The sequence below is a fragment of the Salmo trutta genome, chromosome 34 (assembly GCF_901001165.1).
Source record: "Salmo trutta chromosome 34, fSalTru1.1, whole genome shotgun sequence".
NCBI lineage: Eukaryota > Metazoa > Chordata > Actinopteri > Salmoniformes > Salmonidae > Salmo > Salmo trutta.
Window position 1 is genome coordinate 24,567,890 of NC_042990.1, and position 23,785 is coordinate 24,591,674.

Sequence of the window (23,785 nt, forward strand, 5' to 3'; positions counted from 1 at the left end):
TCCTGGGCTCTTGGCTGATTTTTTGTTGTTGTTGATTTTCCCATGATGTCAAGCAAAGAGGCACAGATTTTGAAGTTAGGCCTTGAAATACATCCACAGGTACACCTCTGACTCATATGATGTCAATTAGCCTATCAGAAGCTTCTAAAGCCATGACATCATTTTCTGGAATTTCCCATGCTGTTTAAAGGCACAGTTAACTTAGCGTATGTAAACCTTTGACCCACTGGAATTGTGATACATTGAATTATACGTGAAATAATCTCTCTGTCAACAATTGTTGGAAAAATTACTCATGCACAAAGTAGATGTCCTAACCAACTTGCCAAAACTATAGTTTGCATTTTACATTTACATTTTAGTCATTTAGCAGACGCTCTTATCCAGAGAGACTTACAGTAGTGAATGCATACATTTCATACATTTAATTTAATTTCATGCATTTTTTTTGTACTGTTTGTTAACAAGAATTTTGTGGAGTGGTTGAGAAACTAGTTTTAATGACTCCAACCTAAGTGTATGTAAATCTCCGAATTCAACTGTATGTTGAAAAGGGTGGGGCTCAAGCTGCATCCCTGTCTCACCCCACGGCCCTTTGGAAAGAAATTTGTGTTTTTTGCCAATTTGAACCACACACTTGTTGTTTGTGTACCTTTATTTTATAATGTTGTATGTTTTTTCCCCAACACCACTTTCCATCAATTTGTATAGCAGACCCTCATGCCAAATTGAGTCAAAGGCTATTTTGAAATCAACAAAGCATGAGAAGACTTTGCCTTTGTTTTGGTTTGTTTGTTTGTCAATTAGGGTGTGCAGGGTGAATACTTGGTCTGTCGTACGGTCATTTGGTAAAAAGCCAATTTAACATTTGCTCAGTACATTGTTTTCACTGAGGAAATGTACGAGTCTGCTGTTAATGATAATGCAGAGGATTTCCCCAATGTTGCTGTTGACGCGTAGTTATTGGGGTCAAATTTGTCTCCACTTTTGTAGATTGGGGTGATCAGTTCTTGGTTCCAAATATTGGGGTTAGATGCCAGAGCTAAGGATGATGTTAAAGAGTTTAAGTATAGCCAATTGGAGTTTGATGTCTGTATATTTTATCATTTCATTGAGGATACCATCAATCAACACCACAGGTCTTTTTGGGTTGGAGGGTTTGTATTTTGTCCTGTTGTTCATTCAATGTAATTGGAGAATCCAGTGGGTTCTGGTAGTCTTTAATAGTTGATTCTAAGATTTGTATTTGATCATGTATATGTTTTTTCTGTTTGTTCTTTGTTATAGGGCCAAAACGATTGGAGAAGTGGTTTATCCATACATCTCCATTTTGGATAGATAACTATTCGTGTTGTTGTTTGCTTAGTGTTTTCCAATTTTCCCAGAAGTGGTTAGAGTCTATGGATTCTTCAATTACATTGAGCTGATTTCTGATGTGCTGTTCCTACTTTTTCCGTAGGGTATTTCTGTATTGCTTTAGTGATTCACCATAGTGAAGGCGTAGACTCAGGTTTTCTGGGTCTCTATGTTTTTGGTTGGATAGGTTTCTGAAATTCTTTCTTAGGTTTTTGCATTCTTCATCAAACCATTTGTCATTGTTGTTAATTTTCTTCTTTGTTCTGTTTGAAATGTTTAGATTTGATAGGGAAGCTGAGAGGTCAAATATACTGTTTAGGTTTTCTACTGCCACATTTTATCCAGGAAGTTGTCTAAAAGGGATTGAATTTGTTGTTTCCTCAGTTTTTTGGTAGGTTTCCACACTACATTCCTTCCATCTATAGCATTTTTTAAATATTACTCAGTTCCTTTGGCTTTGATGCCTCATGATTGAGTATTGCTCTGTTCAAGTAGAATGTGATTTTGCTGAGATCTGATAGAGGTGTCAGTGGGTTGACTGTGAACGCTCTGAGAGACTCTGGGTTGAGGTCAGTGATAAAGTAGTCTACAGTACTCCTGCCAAATGATGAGCTATAGGTATAGCTACCATAGGAGTCCCCTCGAAGCCTACCAATGACTATGTACATACCCAGTGTGCGACAGAGCTACAGGAGTTGTGACACGTTTTTGTTGGTTATGTTGTTGTAGTTGTGCCTAGGGGGGCATATGGGGGAGGGAATGCTCTCGCCCTCTCTCTCCATCTCGCCCTGTGTCTCTCTCGCCCTATCTCTATCCTACGACCCATTGCTCTCTTTATAATCTATGTCTCTCTAACTGCCCCTCTCTGGGTACAGCATGGGTTTTGTGTGCTGCTTTTTGACAGAGAGTGTTATCACAGAGTTTTTCCCAGAGGCGCAACCATTGACACTTCCAGGAACTTGTCGCGAAGCAGACTCGACAGATCAGACCGGAGTTTGGCAGGTCAATGGGAGAAGTGAAAAATGTGTCCGTAGTTGTTAATTTTGTCGAATTCTAATGGCAGTATATTGGAGCCAATGTCTTAAGTAGCTGAACCAGTCATTACTACAACATCGTGAAAGTGACAAACTGGCATGTACATTTTCTTTCTCCAAAACAACAGAGTGGCTTTCATTTGACAGTCTGCACATGCGCAGTTCAGCGCAGCATGACCATTAGACCTAATGATGTGTTCCTGCACATGCTAGCCAATGTCACCATGACATCGCCTACAAGTGTGATCAGGGATTTCTATTGGAGAAGCAGTTTTTGCATATCTTCATACTGTACTATCTTTGGTGTTATGTTGGTATACACTAGGCAACATATTGTTTTAGTAAGGGTGTTTGCTCTGTCACATGAATACACAACATCTTTGTTTAGGGTACTCTATCACTATAAGAGGAACCTTACTAAATCAAGTAACAAATTATGGAAGCTACAATCTATCTACAATATAAATAAATAAATAAATAATGTATACATTTTTCTCCTAAAGGTTTGAGTCCCTTCCCCCTAACCCCGACCCCATCATGGCCCACCGGTCCCAGAGTTCGGACATCGGGGACAACCCCCTGGACCCTAACTTCCTGCCCCCCCACTACAGAGAAGAATACCGTCTCGCCATTGATGCTCTGGTGGAGACAGACCTACAGGTACAGAAGGAGTGTGTGTGTGTGTGTGTGTGTGTGTGTGTGTGTGATAACTCAGTGTGTGTACTCTCTCTCCAGGGCTACTATGAATTTCTTCAGACAGCAGATGTGGTCGACTTTCTCTGTCAACCGGAAATCAAACACATCAAGACCACGATCCAGACACCCAACCAGGCCCCGACCTCCAACGTACCGGAGCTGTCCTATCATGAGGTAGCGTTAATAATGATAATGATATTATTGAAGTGAGAAGATAAGTATTTATGACAGTCTGAGCTACATGAAGGCATCATAGTAAAAATGTGTGTTTTCAGGTGACAGGAGTCTGCAAATGATTGATTGATTGATTGATTAATTAATTGATGCCACTAAAATAGAGGTGGAGACATTGTATACTATTGTATATATACACTACCAGTCAAAAGTTTTAGAACACTTACTCATCCAAGGGTTTTTCTTTATTTTTACTATTTTCTACATAATAGTGAAGACATCAAAACTATGAAATAACACATATGGAATCATCTAGTAACCAAAAACGTATTAAACAAATCAAAATAAATGTTATATTTGAGATTCTTCAAATAGCCACTGTTTGCCTAGGTGACAGCTTTGCACACTCTTGGCATTCTCTCAACCAGCTTCATAAGGTAGTAGGGTTGCAAAGGGTCGGAAACTTTCAGGTAAATTTCCAGAATTATTACAGAAATTTTCCAATGCAAGTTAAGCCCTGGAATTTGGGGAATTTTGCTTAAATTCGTCAAAAAAGTTAGCTTATAAGAGTGAACCTTTTTTGTGGGATACACATAAGGCAATTGTAGGTCTTGTGGCATATTTTGGTTAAACTATCCCCAATTCAATGGAATTTCAACCCTCTGCATGCACAGTGCATTCTTCCATTACATGTGCAGCTGATTCTCAAGATCTTGCACACTAATGAGATGCTATTGAGCCCACACTACTACACTGTCTGAGCCAAGGACTACATGAGTTCTGGTAAGTTTTGATTACAATACTGATTAGGGTGAATATATTTTATATGACATGCATGATTTTTTGTTAACTAGTAAATAGTAGCCTACAGCAAAGTGTGTTTAAATCATTTCTAACTTGTTCTGCTAGTTAGTTTTTGCTACCATGTGGGTTTTAGCTTGCTTGAGCCTGCTAACTGAGGAGGGTTAGTTCACCTGTTTCCATACATGTTTAATTTTAAAACATGTATCTTACAAAGGAGTTGTTTAATCTAACTGCTTAACTATTTATCTGTACATGGAATTGTATTTGTTGTTTTTTTACTCATTTTTTTCTAATCTTTACAGGAAAATGCCATGGGCACTATCTGATGTGTGGAGACATTTCACTGCAGCTAATGTTGAAGGAAAAGCTGTGTACATTTGCAAATACTGTGCCAAATCATATGTGAAGAATGCAACGAAGATGCAGAATCATCTGGCCAAGTGCATAAAGTTCCCACAGTGCTCACAACAAGCAACCTCTGACAAAAGTCCCTCTACTTCTATTCGAGGTGATTTGACTCAATGGAGGAACATAGTCAGAGAAATGCTGATGAATGTCTTGCTCGAGCTGTGTATGCAACTGGTTCACCTCTGATGCTCAAAGGCAATGTGTATTAGAAGAGATTTCTGAATGTTCTTCGCCCAGCATACACCCCTCCAACCAGACATGCCTTATCTACTCATTTGCTGGATGCAGAGTTTAACAGAGTTCAAGTGAAGGTCAAGCAAATCATAGAGAAAGCAGACTGTATTGCAATCATCTCTGATGGGGGGTCGAATGTTCGTGGGCAAGGAATAATTAACTATATCATCTCTACTCCTCAATCAGTATTCTACAAGAGCACAGACACAAGGGACAACAGACACACCGGTCTCTACATTGCAGATGAGCTGAAGGCAGTCATCAATGACCTTGGACCACAGAAGGTATTTGCACTGGTGACAGACAATGCTGCGAACATGAAGGCTGCTTGGTCTAAAGTGGAGGAGTCCTACCCTCACATCACACCCATTGGCTGTGCTGCTCATGCATTGAATTTGCTCCTCAAGGACAATAAAGGCACTGAAAACAATGGATACACTCTACAAGAGAGCCAAGGAAATGGTTAGGTATGTGAAGGGTCATCAAGTTATAGCAGCAATCTACCTAAGAGCACCACATTGAAGCTGCCCAGCAACACCTGTTGGGGTGGTGTTGTCATCATGTTTGATAGTCTCCTGGAGGGGAAGGAGTCTCTCCAAGAAATGCCCATATCACAGTCTGCCGATATGGACAGCCCCATCAAGAGGATCCTCCTGGATTATGTATTTTGGGAGAGAGTGGTAAGCAGCCTGAAACTCCTAAAACCTATAGCAGTAGCTATTGCATGGATTGAGGGAGACAATGCCATCCTGTCTGATGTTCAGACTCTTCTTGCAGATGTAAGAGAAGAAATCCGTACTGCCCTGCCCACTTCACTGTTGCTCCAATCAGAGCAAACTGCAGTTCTGAAATACATCAAAAAGCGTGAAGACTTCTGCCTGAAGCCCATACATGCCGCAGCGTACATGTTAGACCCCAAGTATGCTGGCAAGAGCATCCTGTCTGGTGCAGAGATCAACAAGGCCTATGGTGTCATCACTACTGTGTCTCGCCATTTTGGCCTGGATGAGGGCAAGGTTCTTGGCAGTCTGGCGAAGTGCACTTCCAAGCAAAGGGCTTTGGGATGGAGATGCAATATGGCGTCGTGCTAACATGTTACCTCCATGTTACCTCCATCATCCTCCAAATCCCAACAACATCAGCCGCCTCAGAGCGCAACTGGTCCTTGTTTGGGAACACACACACCAAAGCACGCAACAGGCTGACCAATACAAGGGTTGAAAAATGGGTGGCCATCCGGGTAAATTTTAGGCTTTTTGAGCCTGACAATGAGCCATCCTCAACAAGGTTGGTAAGTGACAGTGAAGATGAGGCCTCAGAGTCTGATGTTGAAGAGGTGGACATTGAGGAGGTCCAGGGAGAAGACATGGAAGCCTGAGAAGAAGACAACCAAAGCTTTAGTTTCTAGATGATAGTTGAAAATGTTTTTGGGAGATGTGATGGATCATTGGGGATCATTCAATATTCCCTTTCTTTTGTTGTTCAGTGAAATCATCCCATGTGAAGAATCAACCCATTTAATTAAACTCAATTGTTTTGTTTTTTTCTATTGGAAGGATTTAATCATTTGCAATTATGTCTACTTATGTTAAGGTAAAAGGTTTATGTTTCTGTCTCCATATGATATGGTAAATATATCCAATTCAAAAAACATAAAATCAAATCAAATGTTATTTGTCACGTGCGCCGAATACAGCAAGTGTAGACCTTACCGTGAAATGCTTACCTACAAGCCCTTAACCAACAGTGCCGTTCAAGAAGATTTAAGAAAATATTTACCAAATAAACTAAAGTAAAAAATATAAAAAGTAACACAATAACATAACAATAACGAGGCTATATACAGGGTGTACCGGTACCGAGTCAGTGTGAGGGGGTACAGGTTAGAGGTAATTTGTACATGTTGGTAGGGGTGATGTGACTATGCATAGATAATAAACAGCAAGTAGCAGCAGTGTACAAAACAAATGGGGGTTCAATGTAATAGTCCGGTGGCCGTTCGATTAATTGTTCAGCAGTCTTATGGCTTGGGGGTAGAAGCTGGTAAGGAGCCTTTTGGTCCTAGACTTGGCGCTCCGGTACTGCTTGCCTTGCGGTAGCAGAGAAAACAGTTTATAACTTGGGTGACTGGAGTCTTTGACAGTTTTATGGGCTTTCCTCTGACACTGCCTATTATATAGGTCCTGGATTGCAGGAAGCTTGGCCCCAGTGATGTACTGGGCCGTACGCACTACCCTCTGTAGCGCCTTACGGTCAGATGCTGAGCAGTTGCCATACCAGGCGGTGATGCAACTGGTCAGGATGCTCTCGATGGTGCAGCTGTAGAACTTTTTGAGGATCTGAGGACCCATGCCAAATATTTTCAGTCTCCTGAGGGAGAAAGGTTTTGTCGTGCCCTCTTCACGACTGTCTTGGTGTGTTTGGACCATGATAAATTGTTGGTGATGCGGACACCAAGGAACTTGAAACTCTCGACCCACTCCACTACAGCCCCATTGATGTTAATGGGGGCCTGTTCGGCCCGCCTTTTCCTGTAGACCACGATAAGCTCCTTTGTCTTGCTCATATTGAGGGAGAGGTTGTTGTCCTGGCACCACACTGCCAGTTCTCTGACCTCCTCCCTATAGGCTGTCTCACCGTTGTCGTCCGTAGCCATGAAGTGCTTTGAAAGGCTGGTAATGGCTCACATTAACACCATTATCCCAGAAACCCTAGACCCACTCCAATTTGCATACCGCTCAAACAGATCTACAGATGATGCAATCTCTATTGCACTCCACACTGCCCTTTCCCACCTGGACAAAAGGAACACCTATGTGAGAATGCTATTCATTGACTAGAGCTCAGCGTTCAACACCACAGTGACCTCAAAGCTCATCACTAAGCTAAGGATCCTGGGACTAAAGACATCCCTCTGCAACTGGATCCTGACGGGCCGCCCCCAGGTGGTGAGGGTAGGTAGCAACACATCTGCTACGCTGATCCTCAACACTGGAGCCCCTCAGGGGTGTGTGCTCAGTCCCCTCCTGTACTCCATGTTCACCCACGACTGCATGGCCAGGCACGACTCCAACACCATCATTAAGTTTGCAGACGACACATAGGGAGGAGGTCAGAGACCTGGCCGGGTGGTGCCAGAATAACAACCTATCCCTTAAGACAAAGGAGATGATTGTGGACTACATGAAAAGGAGGACCGAGCACGCCCCCATTCTCATCGACAGGGCTGTAGTGGAACAGGTTCAGAGCTTCAAATTCCTTGGTTTCCACATCACCAACAAACTAGAACAGTCCAAAAACACCAAGACAGTCATGAAGAGGGCACGACAAAACCTATTCCCCCTCAGGAGACTGAAAAGATTTGGCATGGATCCTCAGATCCTCAAAAAGTTCTACAGCTGCAACATTGAGAGCAGAGGAAGGCCCTAAAAATTGTCCAAGACCCCAGCCACCCCAGTCATAGACTGTTCTCTCTGCTACCACATGGCAAGCGGTACCGGAGCGCCAAGTCTAGGACCAAAAGGCTTCTCAACAGCTTTTATCCCCAAGCCATAAGGCATTTCACTGTAAGGTCTACACCTGTTGTATTCGGAGCACGTGACAAATAAACTTTGATTCGATATGTACGTACGGTCACTGTGGGGACGACGTCGTCGATGCACTCATTGATGAAGCCGATGACTGAGGTGGTATACTCCTCAATGCCATTGGATGAATCCTGGAAGATATTCCAGTCTGTGCTAGCAAAACAGTCCTGTAGTGTAGCATCCGCACCATCTGACCACTTCCCTATTGAGCGAGTCACTGGTACTTCCTGCTTTAGTTTTTGCTTGTAAGCAGGAATCCGGATGATAGAATTATGGGTCGGATTTGCCAAATGGAGGGTGGGGGAGAGCTTTGTACGCATCTCTGTCTGTGGAGTAAAGGTGGTCTAGAGTTTTTTTTCCTTTGGTTGCACATGTGACATACTGGTAAAAATGTGGTAAAACTGATATAAGTTTGCCTGCATTATAGTCCCCGGCCACTAGGAGCTTCTGGGTGAGAATTTTTGTTTTCTTATGGCCTTATAGAGTTGGTTGAGTGCGCTCTTAGTGCCAGCATTGGTCTGTGGTGGTAAATAGACAGCTACGAATAATATAGATGAGAACTCTTGGTAGATCGTGTGGGCTACAGCTTATCATAAGGTACTCTACCTCAGGCAATACCTTGAGACTTCTTTAATATTATACATTGCGCACCAGCTGTTATTGACAAAAAGACACACATCCCCACCACTCATCTTACCAGACGTAGATTCTCTGTTCTGCCGGTGCATTGAAAATCCCTCCAGCTCTATATTATCCGTGTCGTCGTTCAGCCACGACTCGGTGTAACATATGATATTACAGTTCTTAATGTCCCATTGGTAGGGTAACCGTAGGCCATCCATTTTATTTCCAATGTTGCATGTTAGCAAGTAGAATTGATGGCAATGGAAGTTTACTCGCTCGCCTACGGATTCTCAAAAGGCAGCCTGATCTGCATCCTCTTTTCCTCTGTCTTTTCTTCACGCAAATGTTGTGGATCTGGGCCTGTTCCCGGGAGAGCAGTCTCTCTTTCTCGTCAGACTCGTTAAAGAAAAAGCTTCTTCCAGTTCGTGGTGAGTAATCCCAGTTCCGATGTCCAGAAGTTATTTTCGGTCATATGAGACAGTAGCAGCAACATTATGCACAAAATAGGTTAAAAATAAGTTACAAACATTGCAAAAAATGAACAAAATAGCACAATTGATTACGGGTATGTAAAACATCAGCCATCCTCTTCGGCGCCACCTTTAAATGGTATTAATAATCATTTGCATATATTTCCTTTAATTCCCATTAATTCCCATATATTCCCGTTAATTTCCACGGAAAGTTTCCACCTCTGACTATTCCCCAGAATGTGCAACCCTATGAGGTAGTCACCTCGAATGCATTTCAATTCATTTGAGCTCCCGAATGGCACAGAGGTCTAAGGCACTGCATCTCAGTGCTAGAGGCGTCACTACAGACCCTAGTTTGATCCCGGGCTGTATCACAACCGGCTGTGATCGGGAGTCCCATAGGGTGACGCACAGGTTAGGGGAGGGTTTGGCCGGGCTAGGCCGTCATTGTAAATAAGAATTTGATCTTAACTGACTTGCCTAGTTAAATAAAGGTTAAAAATTTAAAAAATAAACAGGTGTGCTTTCTTTAAAGTTAATTTGTGTAATATATTTCCTTCTTAATGCGTTTGAGCCAATCAGTTGTGTTGTGACAAGGTAGGGGGGTATACAGAAGCCAGCCCTATTTGGTAAAAGACCAAGTCCATATTATGTCAAGAACACCTCAAATAAGCAAAGAGAAAATGACAGTCCATCATTACATTAAGACATGAAGGTCAGCCAATACGGAACATTTCAAGAGGTTTGAAAGTTTCTTCAAGTGCAGTCGTAAACACCATCAAGCGCTATGATGAAACTGGTTCTCATGAGGACCGCCACAGGAATGGAAGACCCAGAGGTGCCTCTACTGCAGAGGATAAGTTCATTAGTTACCAGCCTCAGAAATCGCAGAGTTCCGTATGTGTTATTTCATAGTTTTGATGTCTTCACTATTGTACAATGTAGAAAATAGTAAAAATAAAGAAAAACCCTTGGATGAGTAAGTGTTCTAAAACTTTTGACCGGTAGTGTATATTCATATTTTTCTGTTGTCATAGTGTAAATATAGTTAACTAACAGCCTGCTCGGTTTCCCCCAGGCAGACGCCGATGGCTCGTCTGACACCTACTGGCCGACGCACTCTGACACAGCGGCACCGGGGTTGGACCTGGGCTGGCCCCTCCAGGCGCACAGCTTTATCGGCCCCACCGAGGTCACGACCCTGGTCAACCCCAGCGAGCCCGACATGCCAAGCATCAAGGAGCAGGCCAGACGACTCATCAAGAACGCACAGCACGTAAGTGGAGGGGCGGGGAGAAGGGATGTACATTCACACAGACTCACACACAGCACTTACAGAGGCACATACACACACCTGTTCAGGTCTAAGTGGTGTAAAGGGGAAGTGTACGTATGTCAAATCACATTGTATTGGTCACATGCGCCGAATACAACAGATGTAGACATTGCTGTGAAAGGCGAGCCTATTCCAAACAATTCAGAGTTAAAAAGTACGAAAAATATTTGCTGAATAAAAAAAGAAATAGTAACACAAAAACAATAACGATGCTATATACAAGGAGCGTAGCGTAGTGGTTAGAGCGTTGGACTAGCAACCGAAAGGTTGCAAGATTGAATCCCCGAGCTGACAAGGTACAAATCTGTCGCTCTGCCCCTGAACAAGGCAGTTAACCCACTGTTCCTAGACCGTTGTAAATAAGAATTTGTTCTTAACTGACTTGCCCAGTTAAATAAAGGTTACATTTTATTATTATTTTTTTTAAGGAGTACCAAGTCAATGTGCAGGGGTATGAGGTAGTTGCGGTTAAACATTATGTACATGTGGGTACAAGTTACTATCAGGATTGATAATTAACAGAGTAGCAGGAGCATATGTGAAGAGTGTGAAAATGTGTCTGGGAGTGTGTGCCGTCAATATGTGTGAGCATGAGAGTGTAGTGTGTGTGTGTGCAAGAGAGTAAGTGCAAAACAATTCAGATAAGACAAATAAATAATAAAGGGGGTCAATATAAATAGTCTGCGTAGCCATTTTGATGAACTGTTCATCAGTCTTATGGCTTGGGGGTAGAAGCTGTTCAGGGGCCTTTTGGTCCCAGATTTGGCGCTCTGGTAGCAGAGAGAAGAGTCTATGACTTGGGTTGCTGGAGTCTGGTATAGAGGTCCTGGATGGCAGGGAGTTTGGCCACGGTGATATACTGGGCAGTACACACTCCCCTCTGTCGGATGCCAAGCAGTTGCCATACCAAGTGGTGATGCAGCTAGTCAAGCTGCTCTCAATGAGGATTTGAGGGCCCATGCCAAATCTTTTCAACCTCCTGAGGGGAAAGAGACGTTGTCGTGCCCTCTTCACGACTGTGTTGGGGTGTTTGGACCATGATGATAGGTCCTTAGTGATGTCGACACCGAGGAACTTAAAGCTCTCGACTCGCTCCACTACAGCCCCGTCGATGTTAATGTGGGCGTGCTCGGCCCTCTGTTTCTTTTAGTCCATGATAAGCTCCTTTTGTCTTGCCCACATACACTACCGGTCAAAAGTTTTAGAACACCTACTCATTAGCCGTAGGCTAGCAGTCTTGACTAGCAGGCTGCAGGTGAGTCACAGTGCTGCTGCTGAGTAAACTACAGCCAGCCTTTGATCCAGTGGGCAGGGCTATAACGTAACTGGTTACTATGGTTACCTATAGCTCTAGGTGTGTGTGGAAGTTTACAAAACACATGCACACTCATCAGACAGCCAATCACCACACTATAGGCTACAAAACAACCCATCCACTCACCCACCCACCTGGATGCACACCCACATTTTAGTAGACGCTCTTATCCAGAGCGACTTACACCCACCTACTCGCATCTTCTTTGGAGGACAAAGGTTTTACAAACAGTACCAGTCAAAAGTTTGGACACACCTACTCATTCAAGGGTTTTTCTCTATTTTTACTATTTTCTACATTGTAGAATAATAGTGAAGACATCAAAACCATGAAATAACACATATGGAATCATGTAGTAACCAAAAAAGTGTTCAACAAATCCAAATATATTTTAGATGTTAGATTATTGAAATAGCCACCCTTTGCCTTGATGACAGCTTTGCACACTCATGGCATTCTTTCAACCAGCTTCATGAGGAATGCTTTTCCAATAGGCTTGAAGGAGTTCCCACATATGCTGAGCACTTGTTGGCTGCTTTTCCTTCACTCTGCGGTCCAACTCATCCCAAACCATCTCAATTGGGTTGAGGTCGGGTGATTGTGGAGGCCAGGTCATCTGATGCAGCACTCCATCACTCTCCTTCTTGGTCAAATAGCCCTTACACAGCCTGGAGGTGTGTTGGGTCATTGTCCTGTTGAAAAACAAATGATAGTCCCATTAAGCTCCAACCAGATGGGATGGCGTATCGCTGCAGAATGCTGTGGTAGCCATGCTGGTTAAGAATGCCTTGAATTCTAAATAAATCATAGACAGTGTCACCAGCAAAGCACTCCCACACCATAACACCTCCTCCTCCATGCTTTAACGGTGGGAACCACACATGTGGAGTTTACCCACACGGCGTCTCACAAAGACACGGCGGTCGGAACCAAAAATCTCAAATTTGGACTGCAGACCAAAGGAAAAATTTTCACCAGTCTAATGTCCATTGCTTGTGTTTCTTGGCCCAAGCAAGTCTCTTCTTCTTATTGGTGTCCTTTAGTAGTGGTGTCTTTGCAGCAATTCGACCACGAAGGCCTGATTCACACAGTCTCCTCTGAACAGTTGATGTTGAGATGTGTCTGTTACTTGTGTTTGAACTCTGTGAAGCATTTATTTGGGCTGCAATTTCTGAGGCTGGTAACTCTAATGAACTTATCCTCTGGGCCTTCTGGGCCTTCTCCCCCCAGTCCACCCAACAACACACCAATAACGCGATAGCATTCCCTTCCTGTTGAATATCTATTATGATATTTTTTACTCAGTCACTATCCCTCAGACAGGGATCCAGTGTTGCAGATAGAGTCATGTTAATGATTATTTGTCAGTTATGGATTCTGTTGTCTTAAACTCTGCCAGTCAGTCTGCCCCCGCTCTGCTCTGCCCTGCTTATCCACCACACCCTGTCTCTGAAGATGAATAACTTGCACTCAGCTCAACATCCTAATGAATACAATTACTTTTCTGTGTGTGTGTGTGTGTGTGTGTATGTGTGTGTATGTGTGTGTATGTGTGTGTGTGTGTGTGTCTAAATGTCAACAGGGTTGACAAACCTGTTAATCTGACTGGCCATGTCTCTGTTACTGTCCTCCCTCTCATTCTGTGTGTGTGTGTTTCATGTCCAACTAAACGAAATAATCCTAAACCTGAAGTGATATTTTCTAGTTTCTAATTGGCTAATGTGATATTTCCCCGTCTCTCATTGGGTGTTGCTAGGTCATCGCTGTGGTGATGGACATGTTTACAGACGTGGATCTGTTTTCTGACTTGCTGGATGCTGCAGCGCGTCAAGTCCCGGTCTACATTCTATTGGACGAACAGAATGCCCATCACTTCGTCTCCATGGTGATCAACTGTAAGGTCAACTTGGACCTTGTCCACGTGAGTCTCTATGTTTTTGGCCTAGATTGAACTATTTTAGGCGGGGTGACTCTCCACACCTTAACTCGGTTTTCCCCATAACTCAGGTTAATCCTGTTCCTGAAAACCTACTGGGTGTGCAGGCGTTTGATCCATCCCAGCACTAGCACAAACAGCACAGGGCTAAGAAATAACAGTAGTTATTAATAGTTTGAAAAACACATGGTTTGAGCCGACAGTCTTACAGATAGTATTCCAGTGTTTCTGTGTTGACTGGCAGGAGGCCACTGTCTCATAGCAGTAAGGTCATTTATTTACATACTGTACTATTACATGATGTCTAACTGACTAGACCTGAGCTTGGTTACATAAATCTCAACAGAGCGGACAAACTGGTTTGATTTACCCTTAGAACTCACTAAAGAATAACATCATTTATTAACCCCTTGTGACTCTGAATAACTATTTTGTGTGTGCGTGTGTGTTGCAGATGATGCGTGTGCGGACGGTGGCGGGAGTGACCTATTTCTGTCGGACAGGGAAGTCATTTAAAGGACAGGTGAAAAACCGCTTTCTATTGGCTGACTGCAGGGCTGTGCTCAGCGGAAACTACAGGTGAACATAGAAATATAACAGATTTCAACACTCAACTATAGTTGAGCATAGAAACACAGCAGATATAACAGATATCAGATACTTCTTTAGTCGCAGAAGTTAACATGTCATATCCTGTTTCCTGTAGTTTCATGTGGTCCTATGAGAAGCTGCATCGCTGCATCGCGCACCTCTTCCTGGGAGAACTGGTCACCACCTTTGACGAGGAGTTCCGCATCCTGTTTGCTCAATCACAGCCCCTCACTGTTGACCACGCCCTAGTGCCTTTCTCCTCTGACAGCAGCAGCAGTTACTATGGTAACCAGTTTGGCTTGAAGCGGACCCAGTCCCTGCGAAACCCTCTGGGTTTCCAACGACACACCCCCGAACTTCCGGCCTACCCTTTCGGAGGAGATTCCGAGCGCTCTGCGTTCCGAAGAGATGAAATGTTCCGACACACCATGGAACCAGGAGGACTGAATCTTGGGAAGTTTGCAGTGTCACAGCAGTTCAGGATGCAGCAGGGCCGCTCCATGGTCTCCAGGTGGGATGGTGCACGTATATTTATGTAAAACTAGATTTTATGTAGAACCCTATAATTCACTACACTCTTAGAAAAAAGGGTTCCAAAGGGGTTCTTTGGCTGTTCCCATAGGAGAACCCTTTTTTGGTTCCAGGTAGAACCTTTTTTGGTTCCAGGTAGAACCCTTTTTGGTTCCATGTAGCAATCACTGTGGAAAGGGTTATTCAAAGGGTTCTCCTATGGGGACAGCCGAAGAACCCTTTTTTTCCCTAAGAGTGTATACTTGGAATAGAATACCAAAGTCAATCATGAGTATTCAACTGATTTTTGGGGAACTTTACCCATAAACAGTTAACTTAGTGTATTACATTTTTGATGTGTCCTCTGTTACCATATTAAAGGGTTTTGTTTCCTGTGTTCCCAGGCAGATGGAGATAAGCGCCAGTGACTATAAGAGGCACAGCTACGCAGAGGGAACCCAGGAGAGCTACTCCTCTTCCAGACAGTACATGAAGCACAGAGTCATGAACAACCTGGATGAGACAGAGCAGCACTACCACAGGTACTAGTTAGTTAGTTCATTTGTTAGTTAGTTAGTTTATGTTGTCTTTGTCAGCTTGACTTAATATTGTGATCAGGTCAGGCAAAACTCTTGGCCCTAGTTATAATCTTTAAAAAAATGATCTGTTATATGTAAAGCATGTTGAATTTTTATGATCATTATTCTGATGATGTTGATGAGGATGATGATTTATCAACATGTTTGTATTCCAGGGAGCAGAGCCAGTCCAGCCACTACTACCAGGGTGGTGAGGGATCTGGGTTGGGGCTAGAAGAACCTGGCTCAGGCCATGGACACTACGACAGGCTGAGGAACAGACCAGCACTGGACCAGTACTCTGACTCAGGCTACCCCCATGAGGAACCTCCTGGTCCAGAGGGCTACGGCAGAGACTACTTCTCCTCTGAGGACCTGAAACATGACTCGGGACAACCACCAGCAGGGGGAAGGTACGTGGTATGGAGAGTCCACTGGACTGGAGAATATTCAGTAATGTCTGTTCACTGTTGACTGCTCCCACTAGAGTTCTTAAATTAAACTTTTAGTGATACGCACACAATGTTTCAGTAAAACAATGTGTAAGTATCAACCACGACACTCAAAATGTGTCTATACTAATGTAACACCTTCTCCTTTGTCTAGGTACGGAGGTGGCAGTGGCCACAAGAGGCCGACGGTGGGCCAGCCCTATGCCTGCCTGTCGTCCCCCACCCATCCGCACCCCCCAGAGAAGCAGGTGTTCCCCGTCCCTGCGGAGGCAGACCACGACCCCAACGTCAGACAGGGCCTCCGCAGCTGGAGGATCAACTCCTACCTCAGTGCCTATGGGGACACAGGAGAGGAGGGGCTGCCCCAACCTCTGGGCCCTGATGCTTTCCAAGACCCTGAGTCTGATGGGAAATCGTACGCCCATGAGGCGAGAGAGCCTCCGAATGTCCCCTCCAAGCCTAGACCGGATATCCGACCGCTGCACTACAGCAAGCCCTTCATGCCTGAGAGCATGGGGAAGGACAGGGCTGACCGATGGACCACAGAGTGGGAGAGAGAGAGAGAGAAAGAGCGGGTGGTGGGGGCAGACGTGGAGATGCCGTCGTCGAGGGAGGCTCCGGGGGAGGTCTCAATCTCCAAACACGAGACGGTCCGGATGCGGGTCAACCCGATGCTCCAGAGGAGTTCCCGGCTGCGCTCCTCCCTCATCTTCTCCTCCTCCAAGACGGAGACCCACATGGGAGGCCTGGGCATGAAGGTCTTTATTACCTTTCATATCATCTCACATTGTTTTTACATTGTATTGCAACCTTGCTTTGAAATGTGCCATACGAATAAAGTTTAATTTGATTTGATGCAGGTGGCCAACGAGGAGGACGAGAATTCCGACTCGCTCCGCACCACCTCCATCGTCCAACAGATCCTGGAGAAGAGACGCTCCTTGACCCGGGAACCCTTTGAGTGGAGGAAGAAGGCAGAGGAGAACGAGAGAGAGAAGGAGAAAGAAGAGAAGGACAAAGAAAAGAAAGAGGAGGCTGAGCCAAAGAAAGAGCCCCCCAAAGTAACCCTAGCCAGCAGAGAGGTGCCTAAGAACCCCCTGGCCGAGGTGGAGACCACGAAAGTCGCCCCAGCATCTGCAGATCCCCCCAAACCCCAGGCATTGAACATGAACAACCCTTCCTATAGACTACAGTATTTCATGGAGCTGGCTGCTAAGAGGAACGCATCTAAAGAGGCTGTGATAAAAGAACCTCCTCAGAAGAAACCAGACCTTCCAGACACTCCTTCTTCCAGCACGACCACCACCACCTCGGTCCCCAAAGTCCCCTCATTTTTCGTGACTGCTCCAGAGCCTGCCCCAAAGAAACCACAAGTCGCAGCCACACCAGAGCTAAAAGGTAAACTGTCCATCACCTCAAGTTTCAAAATCTCAGAGCCTGCCGCTTCTACTACCACAGCCCAGAGAAAAGACAGCAGCTCGGAGTCACAGAAGAAAGAGAAAGAGCCCGGTAAGATTCTAAAGCCATTCCCTTCTCCGAAGATCTTCAAGAGGGACACTCTGAAGCCGTTCAAGAGCTCCAACCCACGCCACGTCTCCTGCGATGAGGAAATTCTAACAACGGACGCAACAGACGCGGAGAAATGCGAGCTGAAGAAGTCTCGCTCCAAAAGCTCGTCCAGTATGTCACAGACCGAGTCTAAGGAGGGGATCCACAAGTACCTGGGCTCCAACACCTCCCTCAACACCCTGGGAGGGGAGGGAAAGGCCGACACCAAGCCTCTAGACTTCCTCAAGAAGCAGACCCAAAGACTCAAAGGTATATTGTACTGTCTGTGTGTCTGTCACAGATTGTTAAATCCATGCTTACTGGGTTTTAATTTTAAAAATGTAATTGCTGTACTCATGATGTATACAGCAAATTCCCTTCGGAGCAATAAAGGTTTTAATTTATTAATTTGTTCAATTATTCATTAAATCATTCATTCATTCAAAGGTTTCCTGGGACCCAAGGACAAGAAGAGCTCTGGTGGTGCGACATCGGCATCCAACGGAGACGAAAAGACCATGAGAACTGTGCCGGAAAGCTCAGAGGAGCCTGTGATCGCCGCTAAACACCTGAGCTCCACCGCCGACGCTAAAGCCACAGACTATGCCACCTCCTCAGCCAATCACAAAGCTGCGTCCAAAACGACAGGTCTGTCTCGGTACCAGAGCTCCAGTGGCTCAGTTCTGTTCAGTAGCAACCTGAGAGACGACACCAAGGTCATCCTGGAACAGATCTCTGCCAACAGCCAGAAGAACCGTCTGGAGCGAGGAGGAGGAGAGGAGGCCGGAGGGGAGAAGGGCGTAGACGTAGCGGGGGAGAAAGGAGGGCTGGAGAGGGAGCCGACACTCATAAAGAACCGCTTCCAGAGGCCCCAGGTCAACCCTCAGGAGAGAGATAGCCTCCTGAAGAGGATCGAGAGCATGAGGAAGGACAAGAAGGTCTACAGCCGCTTTGAGGTACTCTACCATAGCAGACAGGAGGTCTGCAGGGAGGAGGAGGGCTACAGGAGAGGGGAAAGAGAGGGGGAGTTAGAGAGAGAGGAGGAGGATAGGGGGAGTGTAGAGAGTAGTAAATAAACACCTTTGCTGGTTATGTCCAGGAGATAAAATAATATATTAACAATAATAATATATGAAATTTAGCAGACCCTTGACTAAATAGAAGAGACATTTACATTTGATGAATTATAGCCCTTAATGTGAAATATATATTTGATGCTGCTATTTAAAGATGTGACACAACATTTTATTTATTTTGTTTCCCGATACTTTGATAAGGATTTGCAACAAAACATGTTTGGGATATTTTTACATAGTGCACTGACTCAGTGAGTTTTAATTTTGTGGATATGATGTCATAGGGACATTAGTTTGGCTCTTAATTAAGTTACCACTGAAGTTACCATTAAAACCATGTGAACAATGAAGCACGTTAGTACCTAAAGAGATCTTCCACACTGAAAGCTGATACCAAGGGGGAGGAGGGGGTGATGAGTGGAGAGGAGAGGTAGGGATGACAGGGGAGAAGGGAGGATGAAGGAGAGGGGAGCATGAGGGAGGGGAAGGGATGTACGAGAGAGTATGAGAGAGAATCAGATCGTATTCCACTCACTGTCATTCCTGATGTTCTGTTAACAGATGGGGAATAACCTGGGATAACTAAAGATGGCTGAGGAACCTATTGACTGGAAGCTGAGTGTGTGTGTGTGGAGGACGTGCAAACACACACCAACATGCACACACACATGGTTCACATTCAGCAACATATGTGCCAAACACATCATCAGAAGACCAGAGAGAGAGGGAGAACACACTGAACACAAGAACAGCAGATACCTCCTGTGACTTCAGACTGCAGTCTTCGTGGATAATCAGACAATACTGTACTAAACCTTTAAAAGACTGACTATGAAACGTGAGATGAAACTGTACCCATATAAGGCAAGCATTGCCTGGTTGGTTTTTGCCTTATATGGACTTCATGGGACAACTTTTCACCGATTCACCACAACCCTTCATCCACGCCTAGAGTGAGAGAGCGTGTATGTGTGAGAGAAAGTGTGTGTTGTGTGTGCATGTTTTACTGCAAGAAAGCAATTGTACACATGCCCAGCCATCAAACATGCCTGTACAGAACAGCCCACTCCCAGTGCCAGTCGTGTGTGTGTGTGTGTGTGTGTGTGTGTGTGTGTGTGTGTGTGTGTGTGTGTGTGTGTGTGTGTGTGTGTGTGTGTGTGTGTGTGTGTGTGTGTGTTTGTGTGGAAACTGGTAATGCTGAAAGTATGTCTGGGTTTACACTGTGCCAACGGAGCGCCACGTCTCGTCAAACCCAGAGAACTATTATTAACCAGTCTCCAAACTAAAGACAGCAGAGAGGGAGAGAGATGAGAAAATGATAGAGGGTGAGAGAAAAAAATATAGATTAACCCAGCTAGCACATTTGGTTCCTTGGAAGTTTGTCCGTTTTTTGTTTTCCATTGGTTCTCGGAACAAAGCCATACGTTTCCTGACTGGTAAAACTGAACGTCTTTTAAACATTCTGAGAACGGAAGTGAACATTTTGCCTGTTCTGAGAAGATTTTTAAGTTGCAGGGAGGTTCTGAGAACATTTTACTGTGGTTCCTTGAAGGTTTTTAAGTTGCAGGGAGGTTCTGAGAACATTTTACTGTGCTTCCCTGAAGGTTTTTAAGTTGCAGGGAGGTTCTGAGAACGTTTTACTGTGGTTCCCTGAAGGTTTTCTTGGGAGGTTTTATTAATGTTCTGAGAATGGAAATGATTAATTATTTGAAGGTAATTAAATAACGTTCTGAGAACATATTTCAATCATGCAAACACATGTATTTTTTATTGTGGTATGGCGTCAATGAGATTCAAACCTATGATCTTATGTTCTCTAGCATTTACATTTACATTTAAGTCATTTAGCAGACGCTCTTATCCAGAGCGACTTACAAATTGGTGCATTCACCTTATGGCCATGAGGATTAAAATACTTTTGTTGATGCTGAATGTATACGTTTTTAAATAACATTCTTGGAATGATCTTTGAAAGCTATTAATGTTTTCTTGTGGTTTTTATGGAAAGTTTTCTTAATGTTCTTAGAACATGACTTTAAATATAACAATGAAGGAACCTGCAGAAAACTTTATGCTGAGGTACTGAAATTCCCACAGAAGATTAACGTTTCTCTGAACGTTCTGAAAACATTACTTTAAATAGAACTATGAGGAAACCTGCAGAAAACGTTACGCTTAAGCACTGAAATTCCACCTAAGAAACGTATTGTTCTCAGAACCTTATGTGCTAGCTGGGTATCCTGCACCATTCCCAGAACTTTGTTTGAAGGTTGAATGCAAAATAACCATAGGACAACCGCACTCTCACCAAGCTCTAAGAAACATATTGTTCTCAGAATGTTATGTGCTAGCTGGGAAAGGAGATGGACCAACAGGGTAAGATAATTAGATACTGTGCATATGGCTTGCAGGTTTTTACAATTTTGTATTTATTCATTAAATCACCAGTACCTTAGAAGACAAGTTGAGATTGAGACTGCTTTGTTGCAGCCCTGTGTGGATGCAGGTACCTTGAAAACGTAGTGAGTTGGATAGGGTCTGAGTGATATTTCCACCACAAAACCTTCACCTATCCAGTCAAGTCAGGTCAGACATCTTCGATGAAGAAACATAGAGAACTTGGAAGGAAAGAAGGATGCATTTCTAAAATGTTGTATTTTATACAAGAGCATAAAAACTTCCACGCCTTGAGTCTGTCAGTTTGTCTCTGCCCCTACACCAGAAGTGGAAAGAATATTTCCAAGTACATGAACACACTCTGTAAAAATACTTAGTGAGGGAATAGAGTTATGAATAATTAATTAATGCCAGTGTTGTGTTCGAGACCACCTAAAGCGTGACCGATTCAAGATTAAGACCGTAGCAAATCGAGTCCATCTCAAGACCGAGACATTTATTTAACCAGGCAAGTCAGTTAAGAAAAAATTCATATTTACAATGACGGCCTACCTCGACCAAACCCGGACGACGCTGGGCCACTTGTGCACCACACTATGGGACTCCCAATCACGACCGGATGTGATACAGCCTTGATTCATACCAGGGACTGTAGTCACACCTCTTGCACTGAGATGCAGTGCCTTAGACCGCTGCGCCACTCGGAGCCAAGACCGAGACCAGGAGGGAGACAAGAGGTTCCGAGACCAAGTCAAGACCATGATTGTAATTTTGTCAAATCATCTCTAGCTGTGTATAGTCACAGAAAAAACAATATGAGGGGAAAAAGTCTGTCACTCACCCACTCCATGACATCCTCCTAGCAGCTAGCTAACGTTAGGCTCCGTATTTTTAGCTTGCTACATAAATAGATACGCTAGCCTATAGCCACGTTATGACTGACTAGTTAGATTCTATTGACATTCTCAGTCTTAGTTACATTCGTCCGTTTTAGTCCAGAATATTGAGTCATTGAAACTGAAACGGTGCATCCTGAATGGAGGCAGCAAACAATGTACCAGACCAGCTGTGATTTACAACCTGATAGCAATATTTGTTGGACTACCAAGAAATGTATTGGTGAATTACATTAATCATGCATTGAACTGCATCCATCTATTCTGCCAACAATGCCTTCGTGTACGTCATGGAACGTTGAGTCAAATTGAACCTAATTTAAAAACCTCTTTTAAAGTTGGTTTTGTAGCATCAAGTGGGAATTTGATATTTTTTACTGATATTATGATTGTCTGTTTGTAGTTAAAACTAGTGATGCACGGTATGACATTTTTTGGCCGATACCCGATATTTTTCTTGCCAAAGAATCTGATACCGATAACTGATATTAAAAATTTTAGCCGCCTTTTAAACATTCTAGTACAGTTAAATAGTTAACACACACACACACATGGACGCAGCGGTCTAAGACCCTGCATCTCAGTGCAAGAGGCGTCACTACACTCCTTGGTTCGATTCCAGGCTGTATCACATCCGGCCGTGATTGTGAGTCCCATAGGGCGGCGCACAATTGGCCCAGCGTTGTCCGGGCCATCATTGTAAAAAATGATTTGTTCTTAACTGACTTCCCTAGTTAAATAAAGGTTACAGACGCACACACACCACACTGACCAAAAAGTTATTTTGTTGGCATTTACATATGTCCCCATTACCAGTAAAACATCATCAAAAACGATTTATTTAACTTACTTGCTGTGCTGTTTCATTGCTCATTTGTTCAGTCATTTCATTCTCAACCAGGATTTCTATGGAACGCCGTTTGGGTCTTTGCATGTCAAAAAAGATACACGTCAAATAACACTATTTGACGTGTCAAATAAGCTTGTTGACCAATCGGGACCTGAATGTGACTGCACGTCACATAATAATTTAACGAGTTCATAATGTTCTTAGGTAGTTATTACACATTGATTACACTATCACTCGTATTTCATATGTCACAAAGATTCATCGATACGTATGCTATGATGCTGGTAAAGTTGTCTCGCGCACCAACAGTGCTGGTCATAAAAAAATCTAGCTAGCTCACGGATGCAAACAATGTTCTTCCCCAAAAACATAGCAAAACGACAATCTATTTGAGTAGCTATAATTAGCTAGCTAACTATATAGCTAGGTGTCATCTAAAATAACCCTAATTTATAAGACAGTTCTTATAGCTAAAGCTAGCTACCCCAGAAGGTCGAACAAATTAACGTTATGCTTTATTACCAACGCGATATTGTAGACACATCGTTCATGGCCGGTGTACTTTTTTGTACAGCTTTGACAGTGCTACTGTATCTTTTTTGACATGCAAAGACCCAAACGGTGTTCCATAGTATGTAGGTCGTGAAGCTAATAGCAGTGACGCTATTACTGTGTAACTCCGGTAGGGCAACATCGGAAAAATAGCGCACTTGGTAGTGTGTACAGGTGCTCGACCAGTCGGCAAATTGTCAAGGGCAATGAATTCCATTATCTTGGCTTTAATGGATTTCACCTTTGAGTTATCTCGCTGAAATGTTCTTACTCTTTCAAATGACTGCTCGGCATGTTGACTGCTCGATTCACACAGCAGACATTGTGGGCTAGGTTAGGAATGCAGTGTTGCACATGT

General features: G+C 43.8%; 1 protein-coding gene across 1 annotated transcript in view; it reads left to right on the plus strand.

The window, feature by feature from the left end:
- The window catches only part of LOC115173875 (protein FAM83H), a 37,506-nt gene extending 16,083 nt beyond the window's left edge, over positions 1-21,423 (plus strand). The window contains exons 2-13 of the mRNA XM_029732357.1: positions 2,894-3,050; positions 3,126-3,260; positions 10,469-10,666; positions 13,798-13,962; positions 14,432-14,556; positions 14,684-15,079; positions 15,483-15,620; positions 15,833-16,069; positions 16,263-16,866; positions 16,969-17,926; positions 18,104-18,612; positions 19,294-21,423. Of these exons, the coding sequence (XP_029588217.1) occupies positions 2,928-3,050; positions 3,126-3,260; positions 10,469-10,666; positions 13,798-13,962; positions 14,432-14,556; positions 14,684-15,079; positions 15,483-15,620; positions 15,833-16,069; positions 16,263-16,866; positions 16,969-17,926; positions 18,104-18,612; positions 19,294-19,314 (3,609 nt within the window). The 5' untranslated portion in view covers positions 2,894-2,927 and the 3' untranslated portion in view covers positions 19,315-21,423. The remainder of the gene's footprint in view (positions 1-2,893; positions 3,051-3,125; positions 3,261-10,468; positions 10,667-13,797; positions 13,963-14,431; positions 14,557-14,683; positions 15,080-15,482; positions 15,621-15,832; positions 16,070-16,262; positions 16,867-16,968; positions 17,927-18,103; positions 18,613-19,293) is intronic.
- The last annotated feature ends 2,362 nt before the right edge of the window (positions 21,424-23,785 follow it).